A 13,055-nucleotide genomic window follows, 5' to 3' on the forward strand; every position below is an offset into this window, starting at 1 on the left:
AAGGGCTTATCTCACGAACTACTGGAGTAATTTTTCTGTTATTTGGCACAGGTAAGAAGTAGACTACGTGAAGGAATATAGGCTATTTTTTGTGGACTAATAATTTGTCTTTGAAATATCTAATTTATGCGGGCGAAGCTGCGCGGAACGTTATATTTCGCGTGGTCACGACATCACGCGTAAACGGCTGGACCCATTTTTCTGAAATTTGGTATAATAATACTTCGAGTCCCGAAAAAGAATATAGGATACATTTTGTCCCGGAAAAATGTACGGTTACTGCACAATATACTTTTATGATTTGCGCTTAAAATTTTCTATCTATTTTGATGGAATTTGGTATGGAGATACTTTGAGTCTCGAGAAAGTACAAGGAATACTAATTTTGTCCCGGAAAATGTACGGTTGCCGCACAATAAACTTTTATGATTGTCGCCTGAAGTCTAAACTATTCAATCTATTTTGATGAAATTTAGTATGGCAATACTTTCAGTCTCGAAGAAAGGACAAGGGATACTTTTTATCCCGGAAAATATACGGTTCCCGTACAATAAACTTTTATGATTCTCGCCTAAGCTATCTAATCTATTTTGATGAAATTTGGCATGGAGATTGGAGATACTAATTTGAATCTGGGACAACGAGTGTTTTTTGTCCCGGAAAACGTGCGATTCCCACACAATATACTTTTCTGATTTGCGCGTAAACGACTCAATCGATGTACGGGAACAACTATAAAGTCCACGCGGACGAAGTCGCGGGCAACAGCTATATTGAATATTTTTGTACAATAATACTTGGGACGTGGTCTACTATGCTAACGCGGACGAAGTCACGGGCAACAGCTAGTTGATAATAAAATCAAAATAAAAGAAATGTTTAAGGTAATAAAAACATAATTTTTATTACAGTCCGAACCTTACAAGACTCAACAGTAATTATTTAACGGTTATAAATATTTTTTATTACTTGTCATGTCACCACAAATGAGCTGTTTACAGGTAGGTTATATTCTTAAGGCTTTCATAATAATTTGTTACAAGGAAACACGATTGGCGTCCAGTAGCCTTTATTTAACCAACGCCCGTAAGTTAAGTATTATTAAATTTATTAATAACTAGCTGTTGCCCGCGACTTCGTCCGCGGCAATAATATAATAGTAGTATGTCTGCAGGCTTGATATATCTCAAGCATCGCCCTAGCTAGAAAGTTGAAATTATTACAAAATATGTATGAACAAATATAAAAATTTAAAATATATCCTCCTCCTTTATTGAAAGTCGGTTAAAAGGTAGCCTAAGTTACTCCACATTATATCCGCTATCTGTCAAAAAAAGTCCCGTTAAAATTGGCCCAGCCGTTTCAGAGATTAGCCGGAACAAACAGACAGACATACAGACAGACAAATATTGTAAAAAGTACTATTTTGGTATATGTACCTTAAGTACATTCATATGCATGTAGTAAAAAACGGTTCTTTCAATATTACAAACAGACACTCCAATTTTATTTATATGTATAGATGATTATTATGTATACATAATATTTTATAATATTTTGTCAAAATATCCACTATTATTCTTCTTGCATAGATATGCGAAACAAAAGAAATAGGAAGATGTGTAATTTTTATAAGAATAAATTTAATATCATTAATTAATATAACATTGTCGATTGCAATAAAGTATTTAGCGCGAAGACATTAATAATAATAATAATTATAGGGGGCACTTCTTCAAGCGACCTTGAAGGTTCAAGGTACTACCATCACCGCAGAGGTTATTTGTGCAGTCGAAGAAATATTGGTTTAATCACAATCTGTAATTATTATTTTAAAAAAATTGAAACCAATTTCCAATTTAAAATCAATAATAATATTTGAACTATATGAACTAAAATGAAAAAATATTTATTCTTCTTATTTCATGTGTTTCTTCAAAATTTGCCCAAACCTCAAATATTTCTGTTCTTAATTTTCATTATTTTGAAGACGGTAAGTTAATCGTGAATTCTATGGCAGAATATGTGAAAATTTTGGGACTGGTGCCGACTTCAAAATTTTGAAGAAACATTTTAGGCGAATTTGGAAGAAACACATAAAATTGTTTCTTCCAAAAAAAAGGCAGAATTATTTTACACATTTTCGTTCATTTAAGAATATTATCTTTTTAGTTATCAATATTTTTTTCTATAAACTTTTGCTGTTTTTACTTGAAACTTTAGGTAAACAATAAGGTGTCAGCTGTTGTAGACAAGTAGGATTTAGGGATGAAACTTTCACAATTGTAAAATGTACATACTTAGGCGATTATCTTATATAGAATCCTTACTCTAAGGCACTCTAAGCAAACAAATCGAAGCGTTATTTACTGTTATTTAAAGCCATAATACTTCTCGAAATACGCATTACAAGTCTGTAAACTAAATAAACAATCAACTGTGACAAAATTTTAATGACACCATAATGTTTTATTAATTACGATACTAATCGACGACACATATTTAATCACTTTTAGCGAGATACTTGTACATCCATCCTTCATACAAGTCAGTCCTCGTACACAAGTTCTTTAGGTACTTAGGCCAGGGGCCAGACTGACGTGGTGTGAAGCGTCCATAGATATTATTATATTATTATCCATAGTGATATTTTAAATGCGAAAGTGTGTATGTCTGTCTGATGCATCTTCACGCCCAAATGGCTAAACTAATTTTGCTGAAATTTTGTATTATCAGAGTTCCCTCGATTCCTTATGAATTCCATCATGATGTCACCACTTTTGTGAACATGGTACCAAATTTAAATTATACCCTATACAACAAAAAAGAATTTTGAAAACACCTAAGTTATTGTTGAACAAAAAAAATCGCTAGCCGAACGTATATAACCTCCTTTTTGGTAGACGGTTAAAAACAATGTATAACGACGAACTACATAATATTGCGACAGCATGGGTTTCAGAAGTATTAACAGCTGTTAAGTCAGTTTTACAACAATAGACTTAAATTCAGCTCTGATTTTTAGTGTATTACCACAGGAGTAAAGAATCGTTTTTTTGTAATATTACTCCTGTAGTATTACTGAAATTCAACAAGTCGGAAAATACCACTTCCGACCTACAGTGATTGTACCATTGAAGAAATTGATTTACAATCAGACGCAGGATCTACTTCATTTGGTCGGGTTATGACTTATGTCAGTTCAATGTTTGTACTTTGTCGGGATCTGTCAGCAAGGTTTGATATAACGCGACGAAATTACAGGTCTGCGATCTATGAATAGCATCAATATGTCTGATAGTACCATCGAGGAATTTGATTTCTAGGCAGCTGATGGACCTACGTCATTTGGTCGGCGTAATATGTCAATTCAATATTAGCTGTGACCAAATTACTTAGATCCGCGGTATGTCATCTACCTGGGAATCAACTTCTCTGATAGTACAATCAATGCGCACGACCCCTCACGCCGTGCTCGCACGAGGAAAGTAAAAGAGATTAGACCGAGACGCCTGACTCTCTAGCTGTCTACAAAAATCCTTCATCACCTGATAAGTATATTTGGTATTAAGATTATAATATTTTGATTGTGTCGCCTTCGCGTTTAAGGCAGGTAATCTGTGCGTTCGACCTCGGGAAAACAAATCTTTTTAGTCCAAATAGAAAGTAATAAAACAATGATTACAAAGTATTAACATTAAGGACAAAGTTTAAAACCTCTAATAGATGGTTGTAAAAATATAAATGCAAGGAGTAAGGACGGCTATAACTCTTGGCTATAGGCTACAATTAGATAAAACATAAAAATTAGATTGGTCTAGATTTCAAAATCGAATATTAATACTTAACTGTTTCTGAGTACGCGTATTATGATTTATGATATGGTGTAATTTAATCACTTACCTAGATGGGTACATCTAGGTAACTAGGACGATGGTCGATGGTAATCGACCAAATTGATTCCTAGACAGTTGACAAACCAACGTTATTTGGCCGGATTATGTCAATTAAATGTATTTTTTTTATGAAATAAGGGGGCAAATGAGCAAACGCGTCACCTGATGAAAAGCAACTACCGTCGCCCATGGACACTCGCAACATCAGAAGAGCTGTAGGTACGTTGCGTATCATAACGTCAAACCCAGCCGTTGTAATAATTGTGATCGGTCGGCTGGGTTTGACGTAACGCGACCAAACTACGTAGCTCCCCCATCTGCCTAGGCATCAAACTCTCTGTTAGTACATTTTTTTTGACAAGTCTTTCATCGTGGAAAATGTGGAATTCCATTTTGTGCCCATGGACTATGGAGTAGCGGATAGTGGATACTTAATTATGTTGTGGTTGGAGCTAAATTATTTAACTGTCATTCTTGTCATTTTTATAAAAGGAATATATTATTGAATGAATAATCTAAACATTCTCAGCAGCACTCGCATGCTCTGAAGTCTCTTGGTACGAGACATTCAGCGGTGTGTGATGTAATTATTTATATAGTTGCGGAGGGGAAGAGGGGATTTCGAGACAAGCTCGAGCGTGTCAGATTAAGCTTGTATAGGCTTCCGACATATTGTGTCTAGTTCTCATGGTAAGTATAGAAATCAGATTTCTCACGTGGTGGGTTAACTTTTTTAGTATTTTTTTTTAATATTGAAATGTCTGTCAGATTAAGATAGGAGATGTAGAATACCCCAAAGAAGCTTCCATATAAAGCACTGACGATTCAAAAGTTAGGTAAGCCTGTAGGGACATTTTAATAAATAAAAAAATAAAGCTTCATATTTTCCTAACTATAAAGCTTCGCAGATATTTAATTTTGCACTAAACCAAATGATTTAGTCCTTGTTGTCTAAAATATATTATTTCTAATTTACCTAAATAAGCCATTTTCGGACTATATTGTCTTTTTCAAAACTTTAAAATGACTGCAGTTACTGAACCCACCTCTAAAATAGAAAAACGCTCTTATTATTTTTTTATCAGTTTTACCTAATGTAAAAAACCTACTAGGACTCCATGACACTCGAGTGACTACACAATTAGCACCTTCCCCTCCCCTACTATTATTAATTTAATAGATTTGTAAAACGTCCCACGCTCACGAAGTCTGTCAATTCAGTACAAACTACAAAAGAAATGCATATCTACGCATCGCGTTGCGATTTGAATTGAGCCTATGTGGCGGGCAGGCTGTCGTTATACGGAATTCACCTATTTACTATTGCCTTGTCATTGAGAAATCTTTATAGATATTATTTAAGTTTATCCACGTCAGCAAATGCTAAAACGCGCAGAGATATATCAAATAACTACGTAAAGGTGGCCATACACGGGACAATTATCGTAACGATTTATCTCCTCGATGTCAAAATCGAACGACAAATTGTACGTGTGTAGCAATATCGCAAACGGTTTTACGTTCAAAAGATCGATTGGACGATTTTCTTGACGATCGATCGAAACGACGAATCGTCCCGTGTATGGGCATCTTAAGAAACGTACCACGTAGCTTCTGGACGTATAGCGGCCTGAGTTCCAAGACCTATAAATACGTGCTTTGTTGACTAGGTATAATTAATTTTAAGCTTTGTCCAACAAAAACGTTTAAGATAGTATCTAACATCATTACTAGCCCGACCGAATGGTTGGAACGAGCGATGATTCCGGAAGTATCATGCTATGATGGAGGGCATCTCGAGGAAAATCGGACGTATGCGTCCGGAAGACCACTGTGACTGGAATAAACAAAAACAAACAGACAAACCTCTGCATGACTGATCTCCTAAAATAATTACGAATCTAACTACATTTTTGATGAGCTCATGTTAGTATGTTATAGCCTCAGCATTACAAGTAACAAGAACGTAATAATTGATGCTACGATCAGATTAATGAGGCACAAACTTTCATACTTTTGACATGATATGGAGTTTGGTATCTCAATTCGCCGTCTTCTGGACCAGTCTGCTCAAACTCAATCTGCTCTCACTTCTTGCGGTAGCTGCATTGCAACATGAAAGTGTTACCCAAGTGTCACGAGTCAGCCCTGTATGAAATCCAAGTTCAAGGAAAAAATGGACGATATTTGACATACATTTCTCTGTCAGCTCGATGTGATAACGGGTCTTTGAGAAGAATTATATTAAGACAAATCAATCATGCCTATCGACGATAACGAGACAATTTCTATCTGCGAAGTGTACAGCCATTATCATCTATATAGATGTACGTATTATGTGCGAACCGCGTGTATTGCTTTGGCGAGCGACGCAAGTCATCTGACTTTTATCGGCAATCGGCGTTTAAATCATCAAGCCCCATACGCTCAACGGTGAACGAGACACAATAGAATATCTATGATTGTGTCTCGTTTTCTAACGATCGACGGGTTAAACTTTACCTTGATTCTACCATTTCAATACAGCACTAATACAGCTTTGTTCCTCATCTGATCCAGTCTATTCTTATATATAAAAATGGATTTTCAAATGTGTTAGTCGCGCTAAAACTCGAAAACGGCCGAACGGATTGGGCTGATTTTGGTCTTAAAATATTCGTAGAAGTCGGGAATGTTTTAAAGTGACACGAAGTTCACCGGGACAGCTAGTTTCTTATAAAAAACAGATTTACTTCCAAATGTAACTGAAAAAGTTTTTATTTGTGTGTCACAAAACAAAACTACCTACTACTTACTGATTCCACCTTACCACGTCGTGCAAGTAAGTCAATAAAAATAAACGCCAGAAGTTAACAAATTAATATACTCGTGTTACTCTCGTAAGATAACTTTACATTTTCTGGTATTTGTGCGTCACCTACTGGCTTGTTTAATTGTTTCAGAACACATTTATCACGCCCGTTAGAGAATGAGCCCTGCCCCCGTAGACAAGTGACAAAACGCTAACGCTAACGCTAACGCTAGCGCTACAAAATGTATGGATTTGACATTAGTATTCGCTAGCGAAGCGATGACTTATGTCAAATCGCATACATTTTGTAGCGCTAGCGTTAGCGTCAGCGTTAGCGCTTTGACACTTGTCTACAGGCCCTGGCCCCTGAATGTTTGCGTAACATGTTCGTGGAGTACGGTGTCCTCATTAATGTTAAGTATAAATTATGTAAAAAACGTAGATAATTGTTACGCTTTCACGCAAAAACTACTTGAAGCATCCTCATGAAACTTTGTGCTTTGTACACATACTCTTGGAGGTATCAGAAGTAACATCTAGGATACTTATAATATAAAATATATAAATATTACGAAAAAAAATTGTTCACGTGAACGCTGACGAAGTCGCGGGCAACAGGACATCTATAACAAAAAGTGTCGACGGCAAAAATTAATTATTTATAACAAATTGGCGTTATGTCAAAGTCGTCGAAAAATGAAATATGATCTATTAATTTTAAATTAAGTATATTTAGGAAAAACTCTCCAGAAACTAATTTACTCTAGTTTCTTTTAGTCAAGCGACTGGATTCTAAAAACAGAATCAGAGTACTCAAATTGTGAGTTCATCTCACAATTTGCCGTGAAGTGACTAGGTGAAATGATAAGTTATCTGACTTCGTTGTCGAAATTATTGAATGCGATTTCACTAAGTAAAATAACTAGAGAAAGCTAGGAAATAGAGGATTGCGAATTGGTCGCTATTAAGCATTAGTGTCCTAACCCACAATTTTTTTGTTCTTAAATTTTGAATGCAGTCTTGTTCTAAATCATCTAAAGAGTATAACTGCATTCGTAACTCAATTCGTAATTTTTTGTGGGTTAGTACACGAATGCTTAACAGCGTCCAATTAAGGAAGTGGTTAAAAATTAATAGGACTTTGGAGATCGTAAGTACATATAAATTAACTAGGCGATGCCCGCAAATCCGTTGCTCCAAAACTCGTTTATAACGCAAGAACCGTAATTTTTTTTGGGATAAAAAGTGTTCTTTGTCTTTTGGCGGTTCTTCAGTCTGCAACAGAACAGTAACAGACAGACAAACAGTAGACAGACAGACACACTTTCGAATTTATAATATTAGCATGGATATACAATACCGTGTATCAAAATTTGTAAACACTTGACAAATAAATTTATGCAATATATTTTCTCAAGCAGGCGATAAAAGTCAATGTTATGATATTACCCACCGGCCACCGTATATTATTATGTCTATTGTGCCCATATCAGAACCCTCGAGACCGGACCTTGCGAACTCTCCACTCTCATCCCATCGACCTAAATCCATCGGCCATCGCTGATTAGTGCTGTAAGGGCCTATTGATGACAAGTATCATAATATTATATCCAAATGTATGATCAATATTCTTATAGGTGCGAGTTACGATGCATAGATGTTTGGGAATTAGGCCGCTGTCCAGAATTTTGTCCGAGCGGAGCTGTTTGCGAAGTAGTATTCGAAGAGATTGGGAAGCCGGTCCCCCTCCCGAGATGCCGTAATTTACCACTTTTTAGAGCTTTATAACTAATAATTTGAAAGCTACAAAATTATAATAAAAATACAGCAATAATCTTCAGTATACGAACATTCCTTTCCACGTTATTAATTTCCTATTTTTGTTTATTATACTACTCATGATATCAGCTTCCAAAATAAAACCAATTTATTAAAATTCAAGCATACATTCAGTATCTCCCTAATATGTATATATTTACAAATAATTTTTATTCGAAACACACGCCAATAGATCGACAATGTCATAAACTACACATTCCACGTTTTGATTTTTTTCAAGTCAATTTTGAGTATAAGATAAGTAAAAAAATAGGGTTTTGGTGCGATCTCGGAAACGCGGCAAATGTATGATCAAGGTCGTTTGCTCAGGGGTCGGTCTTAATACAAAATGAGAAAAAGATTTGAGACTAAGTCTAGCTCTCACACGGAAAATGAACGCCTATCTTTCTAAGGGAGATCGCAGACGACAGTCTTTTTGTGCGATCGAGTCTGCGGTGCCCATACAGTCGGCATGGCGCGGCCATCTCATCATCTCCCTAATCATATATTTGGTACAATCGTAGATTGGGCGTTAGATAAGCACATTGACCCATAAAAGTGCAGCGTTATTTTTGGCACTCTTGTGTTTGGAGAAGCTCTAATTGTAGAGGCGATAGATTTTTTTATGGAGTAGGTCGCCAAAAAAGTTGACATAAAATTGGATGACCACATGCTACAGACACGTCATATCAGGGAGAACACCATGGGCTTACAATATATTATATTTAAAGGGACATCAAATATTATCGTATTGTAGGTATACCAAATAAAAAACGTGTTTCGATTACATACTTCAATTATTCAGGAACTAGTTTGTCTACGTAAGATTAATTAGAAAAGGGAACGCTAATTAGAAAAAGGAACGCTAATTAGAAAAAGGAAGTTTTATCCAATAAATACTGTTAAAGTTTTATTCAAAAACAACATTATTTATTCAGAAGTCACGTGTCCAATGTAGATAGAATCCAATTATATTTTAATAAAGTGAACTTGTTCATTACCGGCGGCCTTGAACAACCTGGTAACTTGCATAACCATTGTTAGAGGTGTAAGGCGTTTGACGACCGTCACGGCTGGCGGCGGTCGAGATAATAGAGATAGTGCAGCTTGTTCAATATTACGTCTTGGAATTCAAATTGCAACTTAGTTCTTGTGACTGTTATGTAAACGTATTACAAATTATTGCTATGAAATTAACCTCCAAATCTAATAGCAAGGTAGATTTAACAGTTTACAAATTTAATTAGTCTCCGATTTCTTCTTCTGGACTTCTGGGAATTTTTAGGGCCACCCTCTGGTCTACCCTTTGCCCTATCCGGGTTCTTCACTCACTTCGAGGAGCATTATTTTAGATAGCTCTCTTTCGATACCGAGAAACTTTTAGCTATGTGTGATATAGGTTAAAGGCCTGATTCACGGAAAACCTAGAAATATAATACAAAAAAACGGCCAAGGGCGAGTGGACTTGCGTCCGAAGGGTTTCGGACCATAGAGCAAAAGTAGGCAAAAATGTATGTTTTGTATACTTAATTCTCTATCGAGCCATACATTTGACACAATAGACAGAACTAACCAGTACCTTGACTTCAAACAAACGGGTGAATCTACGCGAGTTGGGCGCGAGTACCACTTTCGACATGTTTAACAATGCTGAGTTACGCAGTTAGTACGGCGCGCGCCGACCGATATGACATACTACGTCAAACGTATAAAATTCGGGTCTCCTATCCTGTCTTCTGAGTCTCTATTTACTCTTCGAGTCTCTTTTAATCTGCATTTGTCATGGCTTTTAATTGCTCTGCGTATGTACGAGTGCCAAGTGTTACGTCAGTATAAGCAGTATTTAACAGCAATCGTCAACTGCACGTTGCGCAGCTCATTGCAACAATTTTCCAATTGCGGTCTTTGTGAGTTAACCAAGTATTGTGAGCCGGCGCGTACTGGTCCTCGCCAGTTCACAGTTCAACTTCCGACGTGAACCCAAATTACATAGTTAACGCCGTCTTACATTGCTCAAGATTCAAGTAGCAGCGAAGTCGCGTGGTCGGAATAGTATAAACTTTAGGATCAATTCAGAACGCAACGCGACGCGTAGATGCATTTCTAAATTTATATAGATTTTTTTTTTAATGAAATAAGGGGGCAAACGAGCAAACGGGTCACCTGATGGAAAGCAATTTCCGTCGCCCATGGACACTCGCAGCATCAGAAGAGCTGCAGGTGCGTTGCCGGCCTTTTAAGGGGTAACAGGGGAGGGTAGGGAAGGGAATTACAGGGGAGGGTGAGGAAGGAAATAGGGGAGGGTAGGGAAGAGAAAAGGGTAGGGGATTGGGCCTCCGGTAAACTCACTCGCTCGGCGAAAAACAGCGCAAGCGCTGTTTCACGCCGGTTTTCTGTGAGGACGTGGTATTTCTCCGGTCGAGCCGGCCCATTCGTGCCAAAGCATGGCTCTCCTACGTCAAAATAGATTTTACAGTCTTGCATGATACCTCAAGCAATTGAAATCTGTCATAATAATATCTATGCAGTCTCGCGTTTCAGTCTGAATTGACCCTAACGAGTTGCATGCTAGAGATCTAACACGTTCACCCTAACATAATATTTTTATGTCTTGTGACCGGTCCATCCGTTCCAATTATCCATTATGTCAAAACACTGCACCGTTTATGCATCAATATGGCACAGTATTTTAAATTATAGTGTCGCGGACCGCGGTGCGTCGCAGCCGCGGTGACAACGCATCGCAGCAGAGCATGTGGCCGCGCTCCTCTCATTGTGTAATCACAGACCATCTCATAAAAGCTCTGAACACTTTTTAGGTACTTATTTAAACCTAAATTAGATAATCTAAAATGAGCTCAAGATGAAGATAATATTTTGTCCATGATGATGGAAAGATCAGTTCGAGTGCCATCAATTAGAATTATTGGGCTGCTAAAATTGCCAAATTGCAAATCAGTTTTAAATAACAGATTTTTCATAAGTTCTAGAAAAAAACCGATAGACCAATTAAAGGTAAACGAACACAGTAACAAAATCGACGATTCTTCAATTCCCTTGGGCATGTCGTAATGTCACTTATTTCGCGAAACTCACCGTAAATATTATTTCACGTCTATCTTTTATAATTATTCCTAATCTATCCAAGCAAGATGGTCCATTTCTCCCGAAACACGACTCTTCCACGTTCGGGCTCCCACACAAAACTGCGAATACGCATCGTATCGCATCGTAATGTCACTTTTATCATGAGTTTAGTCTGCCTTTGTCACAGATATTAATTTCGATGCGATGCGAAAATAAAAAATTAAATAAATGGTGAAATTACTCACCTGTAAGGTAGATTCCCGGCGAGGAAGATGTACGTGGTGTGCAGCAAGCCAACCTGCGCCACGGAGAATGCCACCAGCACGTAGACGATGCAGTGGTAGCGCCCGCCCTGGCCCAGCTCGCGCATCAGCGAGTCCACGTCTAACGTATCATCCTTCGATTCCTTCAGACTCTCCGCAGGGACTTTTTCATTTGAGCCCTTCGAACCCTCCGTAGCGACTTTGGAATTGTTTTTTGAGTCGCTCATTTTTATACGCTTCTTCGCAGCTTCAAAACTTTACGTGGCAATCTCTTTGTAAAGTTGAGATTCTATGCATCGACTTTACTTCTGGCTCTTTAGAGAAGAATACCAGTTATTTTCTAATGTATCGCTTCCTTTAACTGCAACGTGACAATCTCTCCTATAATTTTTACAGCTATTCTTCAACTTTGTGGATTTTGTTTTCTGGTAACCTCTTGTACTGTCTCTTCAACGGCAGGCTAGGGTTCTGCTGGGCCTCCGCCTCGGCACTGACTGTTGTGGTGTCTCACGGTGTCCGGGGGCGGACAATACAGTGTGTCACGGCCGCCAGTCATCTGGAGCGATACGATTGATCGGCCGCGCCCGAAACCCGCAGTCCGCAACTGCCGCTGCCGCACACAACACGACCTCTAGGGTCTAACAGACCGGCAACATTAGGGCGAGCATTTTGTGGTTACACGTTTGTGGTTATATTGTCTCGTTTGCACGAACGCGTTGGGTTTGCGGTGTGATATTGTTTCCTCAGCATTTTATTGGCAGTTTCAATCAACGAAATTAATTTATTTCTTTCCCGATTGTATTGGTTATTTATTGGTCTTAATTATTGTGCAGACACCGGTGTCGTACCTATAGTAGTAGGTATAGATAATATGTGCAAGACGTGTAGGTAGATGCAATTAGATGTAACCACTTAGGTAGTTCCATTTCAATTAATCTGTCGTTGTTACTATCAATTAATTACAAATAAATCAACAATTAACAGTCATTATAGAACGCGCATAACTTTGATACCGTCGTCAGACGGTGATATGTTACTCATTAGTGACCACTGTGTGTTGTTGTTGTTTTTTTTATAGTGGGTTTAGATTATTCCAATCCAGCGCTATTTACTACTAGAATGTAGGACTGGATTGCACATCCAGTGCACAGACGGTCTAAATACAGTCTAGTGTAAACTTTAACACATGAATCTTCTTGT

The 13,055-nt window shown here is 37.6% G+C and overlaps 1 protein-coding gene across 1 annotated transcript in view; it reads right to left on the bottom strand.

Moving 5' to 3' along the window:
• Positions 1 to 12,485, bottom strand: part of LOC121733613 (organic cation transporter protein-like) — a 32,145-nt gene extending 19,660 nt beyond the window's left edge. The window contains exon 1 of the mRNA XM_042123912.1: positions 11,838 to 12,485. Coding sequence (XP_041979846.1) covers positions 11,838 to 12,082 — 245 coding nt within the window. The 5' untranslated portion in view covers positions 12,083 to 12,485. The remainder of the gene's footprint in view (positions 1 to 11,837) is intronic.
• Between the last annotated feature and the right edge of the window lie 570 nt (positions 12,486 to 13,055).

The sequence above is a fragment of the Aricia agestis genome, chromosome 14 (assembly GCF_905147365.1).
Source record: "Aricia agestis chromosome 14, ilAriAges1.1, whole genome shotgun sequence".
Lineage (NCBI taxonomy): Eukaryota > Metazoa > Arthropoda > Insecta > Lepidoptera > Lycaenidae > Aricia > Aricia agestis.